General features: G+C 47.0%; 3 protein-coding genes across 6 annotated transcripts; 2 read left to right on the top strand and 1 right to left on the bottom strand.

The window, feature by feature from the left end:
- The first annotated feature begins 2,329 nt into the window (after positions 1 to 2,329).
- LOC136049616 (lysophosphatidic acid receptor 6-like) lies at positions 2,330 to 4,439 on the top strand. The gene is made up of 2 exons (XM_065738012.1): positions 2,330 to 3,383; positions 4,135 to 4,439. The coding sequence occupies exon 1, from the start codon at positions 2,330 to 2,332 to the stop codon at positions 3,371 to 3,373; it is 1,044 nt and encodes a 347-aa protein (XP_065594084.1). The 3' UTR covers positions 3,374 to 3,383; positions 4,135 to 4,439.
- INTS11 (integrator complex subunit 11) lies at positions 3,250 to 12,468 on the bottom strand. Of its 4 annotated transcripts, none has more exons than XR_010622315.1 (17): positions 12,440 to 12,468; positions 12,250 to 12,347; positions 11,567 to 11,640; positions 11,166 to 11,394; positions 10,953 to 11,051; positions 10,820 to 10,854; positions 10,007 to 10,145; positions 9,822 to 9,886; positions 8,995 to 9,184; positions 8,645 to 8,728; positions 8,035 to 8,124; positions 7,499 to 7,661; positions 6,928 to 7,035; positions 6,051 to 6,345; positions 5,666 to 5,795; positions 4,823 to 5,128; positions 3,250 to 3,336 (listed from the first exon to the last, which is right to left on the bottom strand). XR_010622315.1 is itself a non-coding variant. In XM_065738005.1 (17 exons), exons 1-17 carry the CDS (start codon positions 12,465 to 12,467, stop codon positions 5,063 to 5,065), a joined length of 1,803 nt encoding a protein of 600 aa, XP_065594077.1. In that variant the 5' UTR covers position 12,468; the 3' UTR covers positions 4,540 to 5,062. The 4 variants fall into 4 exon arrangements, 3 of the variants coding, with proteins under 3 accessions (XP_065594077.1, XP_065594076.1, XP_065594078.1); XM_065738005.1 differs by lacking the exon at positions 3,250 to 3,336 and having other exon boundaries at positions 4,540 to 5,128; positions 6,051 to 6,193; positions 6,284 to 6,345; XM_065738004.1 differs by lacking the exon at positions 3,250 to 3,336 and having other exon boundaries at positions 4,540 to 5,128.
- A 147-nt stretch (positions 12,469 to 12,615) lies between these two features.
- CPTP (ceramide-1-phosphate transfer protein) lies at positions 12,616 to 13,339 on the top strand. Its single transcript, XM_065737793.1, has 2 exons — positions 12,616 to 12,737; positions 12,817 to 13,339. Exons 1-2 carry the CDS (start codon positions 12,616 to 12,618, stop codon positions 13,337 to 13,339), a joined length of 645 nt encoding a protein of 214 aa, XP_065593865.1.
- The last annotated feature ends 456 nt before the right edge of the window (positions 13,340 to 13,795 follow it).

Raw genomic sequence — 13,795 nt, 5'->3', positions numbered from 1 at the left:
TTTGGGGGAGTCCTACCACCATAAGAGAACTGAAGCAGTGCCAACGTGGTATGTGTTTGTGCTTTTCCTGGGAGGGTCTTGCTGTTGAAGTGCCTAGAGGTACGAGGTGTTGTAATGTGCTTTGCAGGGCAAGCAATGGCACTTGTCCATTTGTGTTCCAAACCTGAACGCCTGTTCGTTTTTCAGACAGGGAACAGCAGTTATATCTTTTCCTTGAAGGGAAGTGAGAGCAGGGCTGAAACAGTGGCACCAGAGCCTGGAGATGAGCTGTGCTCTCCTGGGGCTGACAGGCAGGCTCAGGGTGGCTGTGGGTGGGAGCAGCGTGCCTGTCCCACGTAGCAGACGGGTGCAGAGAACCACAGCTCACACTGGTGCTGGCCACAAGCTCCATCCTCACCCTGGTCCTGTAAGGGAACGTTTTTCTGGCGGGGCAAGTGCAGTGCCTGCATGGCAGTGACAGCTTTTCTTTCTTATTCACTTCCTGTGGTTTCTCTGCAGAGCAGTGTGGGAGAGCTCTGCTGTGGGTCTCGCAGTGCAGCTTGCTCTGGTGTTCACTCCACACAGTGACCTCGTGGCTGTGAGTGTGGACCCTGCAGAAGGTCTGCAGTGTTTGTGAGAGGTGATGGCCTGAGCTCTGGTAAGTGAGCTTTCTGATTAATTGATTAGGTAGCTGTGCTGGGCAGGAAGCTGTAATCCTGAGGCGTTAGACAAGCTAGCTACTGCAGGCTCAAGTATTGAGCATACACAGGTGTATTCTGTCTTTCTGAGTGCTTGACAGTGATGCTTTGAAGGCACAACCAGAAAAACCTCCTGCTTGACTCAGGGTTCAAAGAGAAAAGCTTGGCTTTGCATGAAAATAATTCTGCTAATTTAATGAATTCAAAATCCGCTCTGAACTTTGATGTATGATTTTCTGCAGTTTTGTAAGTCAAGTAATTTGCACAGAACTACAATGGTGTTTTCCAGCTGTTCATAGGAAATACCTGAAGGAAAACAGGCATATCTCCTGCCCTTCTCCACTCCTCCTCAAAGAAAATTACCTCTGGGGAAACAAAGCTGGCTGTGGGATTTGGTCAGACTCCTTGTTTTAAAGTGGTAGGTAAGGAAATGGTACATCACTGTAAGAGATGAATTTGGCTACATGCCTGGAAAATAGTTTACTCCCAGCCTGCATCACTTCCATTACCTCTCTCACGGAGAATTAAAACATTTTCAAACAGATCAATACGTGGCAGTGTCACACAGTGCATGTCTAACTGTTCTGAAATAGTTGAAAGACCAGCATGTGAAACACTGGATGTCTGATTTTATTTTTAAGGCTATCTTTTCCTGTTCCTTCCTTTTGCTGTAGTTAAGCTTCAGTGGGTTTGAGTGCATGATGGGCTGCACCAAAGAACAGTCTGTTTTTACACAGGCTTCACCTCTTACTGCCCAGCTGAGGCCTCAAGAGTTGCCCAGTTTCCACTGAACAGAGATGTGGCAAAACTGAGACAGAGTGGTAAAACTGAGATAAAGGCTGGTTCAAGTTCAGTGTGCCTCACACTGTGGCTTTGTACTAATTAATTTTCCTCTGCCTGTGTACATGCAAACACTTTGCTGTTTGGTGAAAGAATGGTGTAAGCAGATACGTACCTTTGCCTACCTGAAGTGAAACTATTTTTTTTTCTTCCTTACAACTTCCAGTTGTAATCTTCAGTGCTTTTGACTGCAGTGGATAAATAACTACTGGGAGGAAGTGCAATTTCAGCATTTCCTTTGGAAAGTACCGAGCAACCTTTGTGTTTTCGTGCTCAGTGTGATACACTTCATTAAAATGAGGATTCATTTTTTCCATTCTCTTGAAGGACTTCAGTTAAGGCATCTCTCTTTTGATTAGTTACTCAGATTGACATAAGTAGTGCTCTCTTCCCCAGCAGGTTTAGGTGATGTGAGTGACCTAGATGAGAGGCATCCTAGCTGCATCATGCCTCTTTCTCTGTATTTCAAACATGAACTCCTCTTTTAGGAGCTCCCTTCTGTTAACTCAGTACTGCTATCTTGTGTTGTTTGTTTTTTAAATGCCAGCAAATAACCGAGTTGTTGTGTAAACTTCAAATGCTCATGTTTTAAATGATCTATCCTCTTACAGCAACGCCATTTTCCACCTAGCTTGACCAAGCACGGCTGCCTGAAACATGTGTCATCAGATCTACCACTGCTGACAAGTGTAGCTTTAGTTCTTAACCATGTGAGAAAAATAAATAGCACTTCAAAAATCAAGAACCTCATGAGGTAAGGGGTGGCTTACAACTTATATCCCGTTGGATATCCCTGCACTTCAACAGAAATCATGGCAGATGTTTCCTGGACTGAAGGTGTCTCCAACAAGACAGCTGTCAGGTTGGAAGCAGACTTCCAGTATTCTTTGTTTACTGTCATCTACAGCATTGTGTTTGTGCTGGGACTGATAGAAAACATCTTAACTCTGTATCTCCTGTCTAAGAAAGCAAAGCACACTTCTCCTTCCAACGTCTACATGATTAACCTTGCTCTGGCAGACACCTTGTTTGTTTGTGTGTTGCCTTTCAAAATTCACTACCACCTGAATCAGAACAACTGGATCTTTGGTGACATGGCTTGTAGGATAACGGGGACTTTGTACTACATCAACATCTATCTAAGCATTGTCTTTTTCACCTGCATTTGTGTCGATCGTTACATTGCAGTGCTGCACCCCTTCAAGTACATCCAGATCAGAGCCACTCACTATGTGGTGGTGGCCACGATCCTTTGGGTGGTTGCCCTAACCATCATGGTTGCCCTCGTTCTTGGTGGTCCCCTCCACAACAAAGGGCTGAGGAACACAACCATGTGTTTTGAGAACTTTGCAACGAGCAGCTGGATTTCTCGCATGGCCCCTTACAACATCCTGGCCTTAGTTTTTGGTTTTGTCATCCCATTTACCATCGTTCTCATCTGCTACCCTCTCATTGCGAGGAGGATCTCCCAGATCAAACACAGCATTCGCAAGAGGAAGGCTCTGACTACTATCTACGTCATCCTGCTCATTTGTACTTTCTGCTTTCTCCCATACAACCTCACCCACTTCCTCCACTTTTTAATGAGAAGCCAGGTCATCCAGAACAAGTCATTTACTAACGTGATCTACAAGATGCGAAGGATCACCATAGCCCTGGTGAGTTTCAACTGCTGCCTTAACCCATTCCTGTACTACTTCACCTCTTCCAGCAGGACGTGGCACTTCAACTGCAGGCTCAGATTCAGGACTAAAATGGTGTACACCATCTGTGACCAGAAGCTTGGAGAGTACTCCTACGTTTATAAACTATACCAGGGCTGTGAAAATAAAAAACACAGAGATGGAATGAACTGAGCTCACCAGAGTAAGTACACTAGTTTTCTTTCTAACTGTTGCTTGAAATTAAACCTGTGAAACACGTCATTCTTTCATACAGTAGTTATCACATCAAGTCAAGGAGGAGTGGCTACTGGTTATATGTTATAGTTAGCCAACTACAGCAGTACTTGAGGGAGCCTACAGTCCACATCAAATATGCTGAGACACCATATTCATCTACGTTGGTGTTCTGGCCTCTCTGGAGTCCCCCTTTGGGGTTGCTTGGAGAGCTTGTTTCTGGAAAGCAGCACAGGAAAGGGTTACTTAAAACAAACCAGCCTCCTTATTGATGCTAACCCTGAAAGCTGAGTGGATCCCTGCAGTCCTGCTTGGCTTTTCCCTTTTTTGGAGGGATCCTGTGTTTTCTCCCTGGGTGTACACTGTAGTCAGCTGTGTTCACAAACTGCCTACATTCCACAGCCAAATAAGGGCTGCTTCTTCCCTTCTTATGAATCAGTTAATTGGTTTCCTGAGGAGCACTTGGGTACAGGCATTGTAGAATCACATGCCTGTAGAGTCAAGCTGGCCATCTCTTAAACAGATAAATGCTCTTATCTTCTAATATTGTTATCACTGCACAGGGTTAACTAGCTCTTCTCCACAAAGTCACTGTTCCTACACAAATTGCACAACTTATACTGTGCTGTACTGTCAAAGTTGTGTTTTTTTAAGTGACTGGTTAAGTGACAGTGGAATCATTTGTGTGACCTGTTTCACCCTTTCTCCTGTGCTAACAGGATCACACAGCTTCAGAGAACTGCTGAGTTTTCCACCCCACAAAGTGAGACTATACCATCACAAGAGGAAAGAACACATCATTCGTCAGTTACCAGATACCAGAAAGCCACAGGTCTGACTCAACTTGCTTTAAAAGCCAGAGGCTTACTTGAGAGAATGAGATTTTGGTAACAGCTAAACAGCCCCACTGCTCTGTTCCTTCCTATGCCATCTGCCTTACCAGACCACAGAGGCTATGGTGTGGACAGAGGAGGATTTTTTTTTATTATTTTTTATTTACTGGAAAATACATCAAGAAGGTGCAGCTTTCTTTAAGGTTTGTCTGCTGTTATTCATACTTCCCTCAATGAAAGTGAAGCTGCTGGGTAAACAGCATGCTTAGGGCTTCATACTTCTGCCTGCATTATATTTCTGCTTTGCATTTTCATTTTGAAGCTCTGAAAGCTCCCTATTTTGGCCCCTCAGCAAGAAGACTCCTTGATAATAACCTTTAATGACACCCTTGATGGTTAGAGCCCAGGGAGCTGTTCTGCCCCATGCACAGAGCCCAAGCCTTCAGGTCAGTGCAGGACCAGGCTCACTGCGTGGCTGTTGTTTCTCCGTTTGTGAAGAAAATGCCAGAATGGCATTGCTGAGGTTTTAAAGAAAATGAGCTGTAGGAGTAAAAGAATGCTGAATCTCTCTTACCTTACTGTGTAAGTGATGTGAAGTTTGTTCTTCGGGGCTTCTTAAAAACAGGCTGCAGTGACAACCTAGACTGGTCTCCAATAGAGGAAGACTGCAGTACTGCTGAACACTCTCACTGTGGCTAATGGACAGACACTGAAGCTCCTTTGCCAAACGTTTTTTCTAATTTTGTTTTAATAATGTAAACAAAATAAGATCTGTATTTCTCTGAAGCACCAACTGTGCCTGCTGCTCTGTACCTCAAGAGGTACTCTGGGGCAGTCCCTTTTTCAGCAGGGATGTGAGATAGCTGCCTAATTCTTCATCCTAAAGAAAAGAATATCAGGATCAAAGCGATTGTCCACTCGACTCCTTCCCATCTCTGCTACCTAAAAACAGACTAAAATAACTCTTGAATGTAACAGCAGAAGTGTTCAAACGAATACAGTGAGCACAAATGTATTCCTAGGTGTTCTTTCAAAATACCAGTCTAAAACTCCTGCTTGTGAAATAAGGTATCTGGGTCTGCTAGTTCTCTCTTTTAGAATAAATGACAATTTTTTCTTGAAAGCAAAGAATGAAGATCTGTTTTGTTTGCGTTTTTTTTGCTTTGCTTTCAAGAAGGCAGTTCTTCCTAAAAGAAGCATTCAAAATGCAGCTGTACAAAGTATATTCTTGAGGAAAACAGCTCTCTAATCTCAGCAGCACTCTGTCTTAAAACTTCAGTTAGTAGTGAGACTGCTCATTATTCCTGCTTTATAAAGTACCCCCACCCTCTGTTGCTGCCCTGTAGGCCTGTTCTGGACTGTAAGATGTTAAGATCAATTAGAATTGCTTGAAATGTATGTTTTCAAGTATTCCTACCTGGTAAGTCCAGGATACAAGCAGAACTTTGGTTCCTTGATCCTCGGAGTGTGCTGTAGCTTGGATGAGAATGGACTCGACTGTTATAGAACCATCAGGGAGGTGCTGCACTGAGTAATCCTTCAGGACCCTGGTGAGACAGAAGGTATGTAATTTATTTTGGAGGGGACTGCATTAGCTTGGCCAAGACCATGAGTGCAGCTGATGGTAAGCAGCTCCTGCTACGGAAGCATAACTGCTCCTCTGGTTATAGTAGCTAAACAGACTGAAGTCTAGAGCAGTTACTGCCTTTGGGGACGCAGGAAACTTTCTCTTAATCCTGTGTGACTGGTCTGGAAGGGCAGCCTCTATTAAGAATGATACACTCAGCCAAGAGCAGGCCTACCCTTTGAGGTGGTTATACACACGAAGCACGGTCTCGTGCTCTTTCCGCGGGTCCTGAATGTGAACACGGCAGGTGAAGCGCAGCTGGTGTTCTGCAAGGCCCAGCTCCTTCAGAGCCTGCTCAGGAGAAACCAGGCGGAAGCTCTGCGGAGGAAGAGTACAAGTGCATTGCAAACTATTTCCTTGTGGAGGCTGAGGTTTTATTTCCCCCCTGTGGCCTGAAGTGTTACTTACGTTGTCCTTCATAATTAGCGTGCCGTGCATAAGCTTTGGCTTCTTGGCATCTGGTAAGAGACCTAAGCCAAGGGAACAGAAAGACAGTAGGTTTAATGATACAGTGCTTACTTTTTACACATGGAAGACAACTGCTCTAGGACTCCGTGGATTTCCAGGCCTCAGCTGAGGCCCACAGACTGTGACATCTTTGTTCATCTATCCCTTAAAACAAAGCACGCAGCACTTAAATCACTGCTGGGGCTCCAGATACATAAGAAACGGTGCCAGTACTACACATCAGCTGCCTCCCTCTTCCTGTATTCCCTCCTGAGATGAGAGGCTTTTAACTAACTCCAGACCTCAATAGAAAAAGCATACGTGGACTTTGTTTTCATAGCAACTGTGGGCAATGAAGAGCAAGCATGGTAGTTCTGTGCCTGTCTTTTGTTTTTAAGCACTGTTGAGCATCCATCCCCAGCACAGTAACTACCTCAGTGCACAGAAGCCCTTCTCAACCACTCAGATACTGTACAATCTGTTCTTACATAGGAAGCACTGCTGCAGATAGCCCTGCAATGCTGTTTTCACCTAATTCAAGTACTAAAAGTGCAATAGTGGGGCAGGACCACAAATATGGAACTCCTGGTTGAAAAATACATCACCTATTGCTGTTTCTCTCTTCAAGAGTCCCAGGGATATGTCCACTGGAATGCTTGGATTGGTAAATATTGTTGTGGTCTCTCCATTTGCAGGCATGTAACAGTTGACATCTGCAATGTAAAGACGCAATATTAGGACTGGTGCAGCACTCTGATGCCCATAACAAAGTACTCCAAAGTAGACAACTACCCAGTGTGCATTCTCTGCTTTCTCTGTTCATCTTTTAAGTCAGAAATTATTTTTTCCCACCCATGTGGACCTAATTCCCTGTAACTAATGTTCCTAAATTAAAATTTCTGATACGCACCTGCCTCTGCTGCTTTTAAGTCTGGAGAAATACAAATGCAATAAATTCTGAACCATCACAATCAAAGTGTACCATCACTTGAAGCCTAATGGACATTCAAATTAAATGGGCTTAACATGGCAATATACACCATAGATACTGATTTCTTGATGATGCCAAGTTCTGTAAATTACACTACTCCTACCTCTAAGCTGGCTACCAGTAGATTAATTACATAAAGCTTTCCTCCTCCTTTCTACCATTTTCAGTACCAAAAGTGTACGTACGAAATTCCTGCTCTATTTTCTGCTTCAGAAACTCCATTTTCTTTGCTTCCCCATGGACCAGCAGGACATTGCGTGGCTCAGCCTGGCGAATCAGCTGCATGATTCCCTTGGCATCAGCATGGGCACTGAAGGACATGTACTCCACCTGCATCTTTACTTCCAGCTGCAAGAGGAGGGGTGAGAAGCACGGGTGCTGTGAATCAGGAGCCACTTTGCCATGTGTAACACATACAATCTGAGACCTCTCCATGTTTATTTTAAAGAAGGACATAGAACACTTGGATTGGGAAATTAGGGTGAAGAGAAAGCTGCTTGGCAGCGTAGGAGAAATACACTGATATTTGAAAAAGCTCTCAATAACTCAAATTGCATTTTCAGAGCACAGTTCCTTCCACGCATTTGCCAAAACACATCAATACCTAAGTACTAATTACTGTGTTGTAATTCTCTCATATACACACAGAGTATACAGTCTCTAACTGCCACCTGAAGTCCCAAAAAGCTTCCCCAAAACAGTCTTTAAAAATACAACTTACTATTTGTCTTCCCTCCATTTCCAGCTTGCGTTGCCCACTCAGAATCTTATGGCCCACTGTTCCCTGCACGCAATAGCCCGGCATGATGACCTGAGAAACAACCCAGGAAAATCCACTCTCTTCACATGGACTGTGTGCAGCATCACTATTAACATAACATGAACCACAAGTGCATGATGCTGATAGAAGGGTCTGTTTTCCCCATCTTATATCCACCCCTCGCTGGAAAGCTGCTTGCTTTGTGTTTCCTATTTGCTTTGCAGCTTGTGTGGTGAACACCCAACCACAGAATGAAAGTGAAATTAGAAAGCTGCCTGATGAGGTGTGCAAACCACTAAAATAATGCTAGTTGCAACTGTGTTCTGAGCAGCTTCAAATTAATGAAAGTGCTTTTGAAAATAACATCTCTGTAACCTGTACCACTGCAGCTTGTCCTGCCACACGTTGCAAAGAAAACTTAGAGCTTGAAAAAGCTCTGCCCTGGGCTGTCCCATTGGATGACTCAGTGTCATTTAGCTCCACATGCTCAGGAAAACCTTTGTTCTTACAACAGTATCTGTAACACTGTCACATCAATGCAAAACATCACTTAGGAAACACAATTTCTTACCATGTTCTTTTCATTCCCTGCCCATTTCCTGAAGATCTGAAGGGACTGTCCTGCATGAAGCATTCCAGGGGTTGCAAACACAACCTGGAGTTCAAAAAACATATCAAGAATAGGAACAGAAAATAGTTCTGGTTCTTTTAAATATCATTACTCGCATACATTTCCTAAAACTGTGAAAGGAATCCACCAAGCACACATTGCAGCACGCTTGCTATAATAAGGCTCTAACAGGGCTTCTTGCTGTTTTATTCTCCCCGTTTTTGGGGATTGCCTGTTTGCCCAAACCAGGAACAGAGCACCAGGAAAACAGCTCCCTGACACTACACATCACCTGGTTAACACCAGCCTACCATCGGTCCTGGATTATCTGCAAAGGCTCGGTCAAATGCTTTGATGTGTTTGAACTCAAACATGTTTCTCTGCACAAATGTCTTCCGAATTTTCTGGTTAGTCCACGTGATGAAGAGCTTGTAATAATGATTCGCCTTCTCCGTCAGTCCCGTGGAAAAATAAATGGGAGCTTTCAAGTTCATTCTTTCCCTGGAGGAAGAAGAGATCCAGACACAGGTGAGGACCAAATTAGTATCTTGGCTCTCTGTGCTCAATGTCCATGAACCTACGTGGTCTCCAAAGATTCCTGGGCTCAACATATTACAGTAATGCCATATCACTATGCATTCACTTGCTATGAAGACCCTTAGTCTAGTTCTCCCTCACGTGCTGCAGCCAAAGTCCATCGATTCACAAGCTGTAATCATTCCACCACAGGAAGCAATTGAAAACTATTGATCGGAATCACCAGAAACATTTCTATACAGAGCTTTTAAAAACGTTCAAGGCTTGTTTTTCAATCCCTCTTTCTTCCACAAAAAAGCAGTGTCACAATGTGACGAAGATGCCATCAAAGTATTTAAAGGGCAGCTGGTACTGAGCATCTGGGGAAGGAGCAGAGAATGACTCTAGAGAGGAACACATCTACTTTACTGCTTAGAGTCAGAAATACTGGTAACTAAGTGACACGTGGAAAGAAGCACTTCTCACCTGGCACCACAGGCCAACATGCACAGGAAAACTAAGAATATTTGCACCAAACAGATAGAAAAGAATCAGAGAAAGCTTGGGAACCTCAATGTGAAGAGGACAAGGAGGAGGAACACACACCAGAGACTGCACTCACCAGAATGTTTCCAATAAAATGCAAAGTTCCTGGGCACGACCAAGGGCAAAAACTGGGATAAGGACCTGCAAGAGAGCTACCATTTAGTCTGTGAAACCTGAACAGCACCGCAGCGTTACCATTCCTGAACAGGAGCTTCACAGAGAGAATAAAACCACATCACTCAGACCATCAGAGTGCTGTACCTTTCCTCCTCGTTCCACAGTCTCATGAACCTTCTTCAGGAAGTCTCTCTCTCTGCAGCGTTTGGAGTCCCTGATGGTTGTGGCATAGGTGGATTCACTTATTAACAGATCTGGGCGACACTTATCAATCCAGGCAGCACTGAAAACAAAAGGAGTTTTTAGAGTCGACTGAATTAAGAGCCAGGATCCACCACTTCTCACCTGCAGCTCTCGGGTGCAGAATGTCACTGTCTCCCTGTGGAGGCAGGACCAGAGGAACACAGGTGTGCATGGGTTGCACAAAGCACCCAGCAGCACTGTGCCAGCACCAGGGCTCTCCAAGTAGGCTGTGCTTTGAGTTAATCCAGCTCAGGACTTTAAAAAGCCTTTTTTAGGCTTTTTTTTTTTCAGTCTGTTATTTGTTTAGAATAATACCTGAATGCTTTCTAAGCATCGTGAGCATGAAAGATCTCTTGTATCAGTGTAAGAGTTGGTGACTGGCACTCCCTTAAAAAGTAAACGCTTGTGAAGGATGCTATGACAATAAAGCATTTCACTGAAATCCAATTACCACACAGCCTTAAAAGCAGATCAATATGAGTACAGAGAAAAAGATTGCACTAAGGCCTATCCTGAGGACACAATTTAACTCTGATCCTCCTCATAATTCACACTTGCATTTATCTTTGCTGGAAAGACATCCTCAAGCACCCCAGTCTCCCATCAGAGAACAAAGAATCAATGCTGTTAGGTCCCTACACATTAACAGAAGCTGCAGTAACAGCACCCTGCCTGAAACAGATACAATTCACAGAAACCCAGCTTCCTACTTACCCTAGATGCCTGTCTGGTGTCATGTTATAATCACCCTAAGGGAGGAAGAGAAATCCATTTATTTTCTCAAGCTAACAGGACAGGGAATTAAAAGGAGACACAGGCATCTGTAACTACTGCTGTGCATACTCACAGTGTACACAACTGACTCACACCCAACCTTGATCTGGAACATGGCTGCTCCTAGCACGTGGCCTGCATAGTATGCCTTGATCTCCAGCTCCTCATCCACCTGCACACGAGCAAACACCACAGTAGTGCAAACACTTCACAAGCAGAGAATTGCTCTGCCTTCCACAACAGCTCAGCAGGTCCGACCTGAGCCTATGCAGAAATGATCTGTTACCTGAACTGTCTGGTGGAGATGCACAGCAACCACTTTTTTCATACAGTCCTTAATCATTTGGGACGTGAAGAAGTTTGTTTCCCCTTTCTTATCTACAGTTATTTTCCTGTAGTCCTCGAGGAGGATAGGACAGATGGCCTTGGTAGGATGTGTCATATAAATGGGCCCATCGTAGCCGACCATCTCACTGAAATAGGGGAGAGCTCCACAATGGTCCAAATGGAAGTGGCTGCAAAAAAGACACAAAGGATACAGACATTACACAGCAACTCAGATTGCCTCGTTCTCTTCGACCCCTTTTAGTGCTCCACAAAACAGAGGAACTTTTCTTTTTTTCCCTTTGTAAACAAAACTCGCCCATTTCCCCGTTTCAGTTGTGATCAGAAAGGAAGCTTTCTCACCTGATGATCACACAGTCCAGAAAGTCAGTCAGCCTTCCGTTCTGAGTAATGTAGGAAAAGTCAGGAAAACGCCTCTGCAAAGATGTGGGGAGCAGGTTACCACCTCTGAACAAAGCCACACCGTGCTACATCACTAACCGTGGGGAGCACCAGCAGAAACCATCTGCTACACTGGACCCAAGGCAAAACTCAGGGCAAACCCAAGGCTGACGTGCTCTCAGCAACACAGTAAAAGCTGCAGGCAACACCACTGATGCAGAAAGAGTCAAAAGGATGAGTATCCACATGAAGACGGGCTGAGGGAGCAGGGCTTGTTCAGCCTAGAGAAGAGAAAGCTGCAGGGAGAACTCACTGAAGCCTTCTGGTATTGAAAAGGGGATTATAAAAAGGAAGGGGGTCAACCTTTTACTCGGGTAGATATAGCTCCAGGAGAGGAGGAATGGTTTTAAGCTCACAGAGGGAAGGATTAGACTGGATGTCAGGGGGCAGCTCTTCACGGAGGCAGCAGTGCTGTGCTGGCAGACTGCCCAGAGAGGCTGTGGATGCTCCATCCGTGGAGGTGCTCAAGCCCAGGTTGCACCGGGCCCTGGGCAGCCCGATCTGCCCGTTGCAGAGGGGCAGGAACCCGGTGATCCTTCCAACCAAGCCGCGCTATTTCTACATAACCAAACACACAAACTCACGTCGTCGTTGTAGCCCATGTGCATCCCGCAGTCGAGCATCACGTTCTTCCCCGCGATGGACACGAGAACACAGCTGCGGCCCACGTCCTGCCCGGCGCCTGCAGCGAACCCGAGGAAGGGCCGCACGTCACGGCCACTCCGCGGACACCCGGCAGCGGGGACAGCGACGGCAAGCGACGGCGGGACTTACCCAGCGGCGTCACCTTGATTTCGGGCATTTTTACCGCTCAACGCGCGGGTGGATCCTCTCCGAAGCGGCGCCGCATTGAGGGGCCGCTCCCCACAGCGTTTCCACACAGAAACGGCGACGCGCGCGCGCGCGCGCACGGCGCCCCGCGCATGCGCGGCCGTCCTCCCGCCGGCAAGATGGCGGCGGCGCCGGGCGCGTTCAGCCTGAGGGAAGTGCTGTCCGCCTTCCAGGCGTGCGTGACGGAGCGGCGGGAGGTGCTGCTGGGCCCGTACCTGCGGGGCTGGCGGGGGCTCGTGCGGTGAGTGCGGGGCCGGGAGGGGAGGGCCCTCTCGTCGCGGCCGCCTCCCGCTCTCAGCGCTCCGTTTCTATCCCTTCAGCTTCCTGAACGGCCTGGGCGCCGTCTTCTCCTTCATCTCCAAGGACGCGGTGGCCAAAATCCAGATCATGGAGAGCTACTGCGGCGGGGAGCGGCGGGACGAGTACCGCACGCTGCAGTCCATGGTGCGCTACGAGCTGAGCGGGGGGCTGGTGGATCTGCAGAGCCGCTCGGGCCGCCCCGACTCCGGCTGCAGGACCGTCCTGCGGCTGCACCGCGCCCTGCGTTGGCTGCAGCTGTTCCTCGAGGGGCTGCGCACCGCCCCGCGCGATGCCAGCACGTCGGCCGTGTGCACGGACAGCTACAACGCCTCGCTGGCCGCCTACCACCCCTGGATCGTCCGCAAGGCCGCCACCGTGGCCTTCTGCGCCCTGCCCACGAGAGACGCCTTCCTGCGGGTGATGAACGTGGGAGGCCCCGAGGAGGCCGTGGAGATGCTGGGAGAGGCGCTGCCGCACATCCAGGAGGTGTATGGCATCACGCAGGAGCTGTACGAGCAGAACTGCCTGCTCGACCTGCCCTGAGTGCTGCCCCGGGGCCGCGGGGAGCTCAGCAGCAGAAAGAAAAGGCACTGAGAAATACACACGTTACTGCGTGTATCATCAGCTCAGCTCTGCAGGGAGGAAAAGCATCCACAAGAAGGCTCAAGGGAGTGCTTCCCTCCGTCCAGCTCCAGCGGGAGGCTTTGGGGTTCCTGCTAAGCCAAACTGCGCCTTCTGCACACTTACACCACTACCAATGTGACAGCACCAAAGGCTGTAGGTAATTCCCTTACAGGATACCTCTGCACCTTCCCCTTAAGCTCACTTGGCCACTTTGTTTACAGCCTGCTCCCTCTGATCTGCGGCTGCTTTCCCCCCTTCTGCTTTAGCCCTGAAAACGAAATCCTGAGTAACGTGTCTCAAAAAATCCACCTCTCCTTGTGGTCAGTATGGATCCATTGGGCAGGACTTTGCTCATTGTTTCTTCTGTCCTTTGTG

The sequence above is a fragment of the Cyrtonyx montezumae genome, unplaced genomic scaffold (assembly GCF_038088225.1).
Source record: "Cyrtonyx montezumae isolate F1298 unplaced genomic scaffold, pur_monq_1.0 scaffold_21, whole genome shotgun sequence".
In the NCBI taxonomy this organism is placed as follows: Eukaryota; Metazoa; Chordata; class Aves; order Galliformes; family Odontophoridae; genus Cyrtonyx; species Cyrtonyx montezumae.
This window is presented reverse-complemented; position numbering and strand designations above follow the sequence as displayed.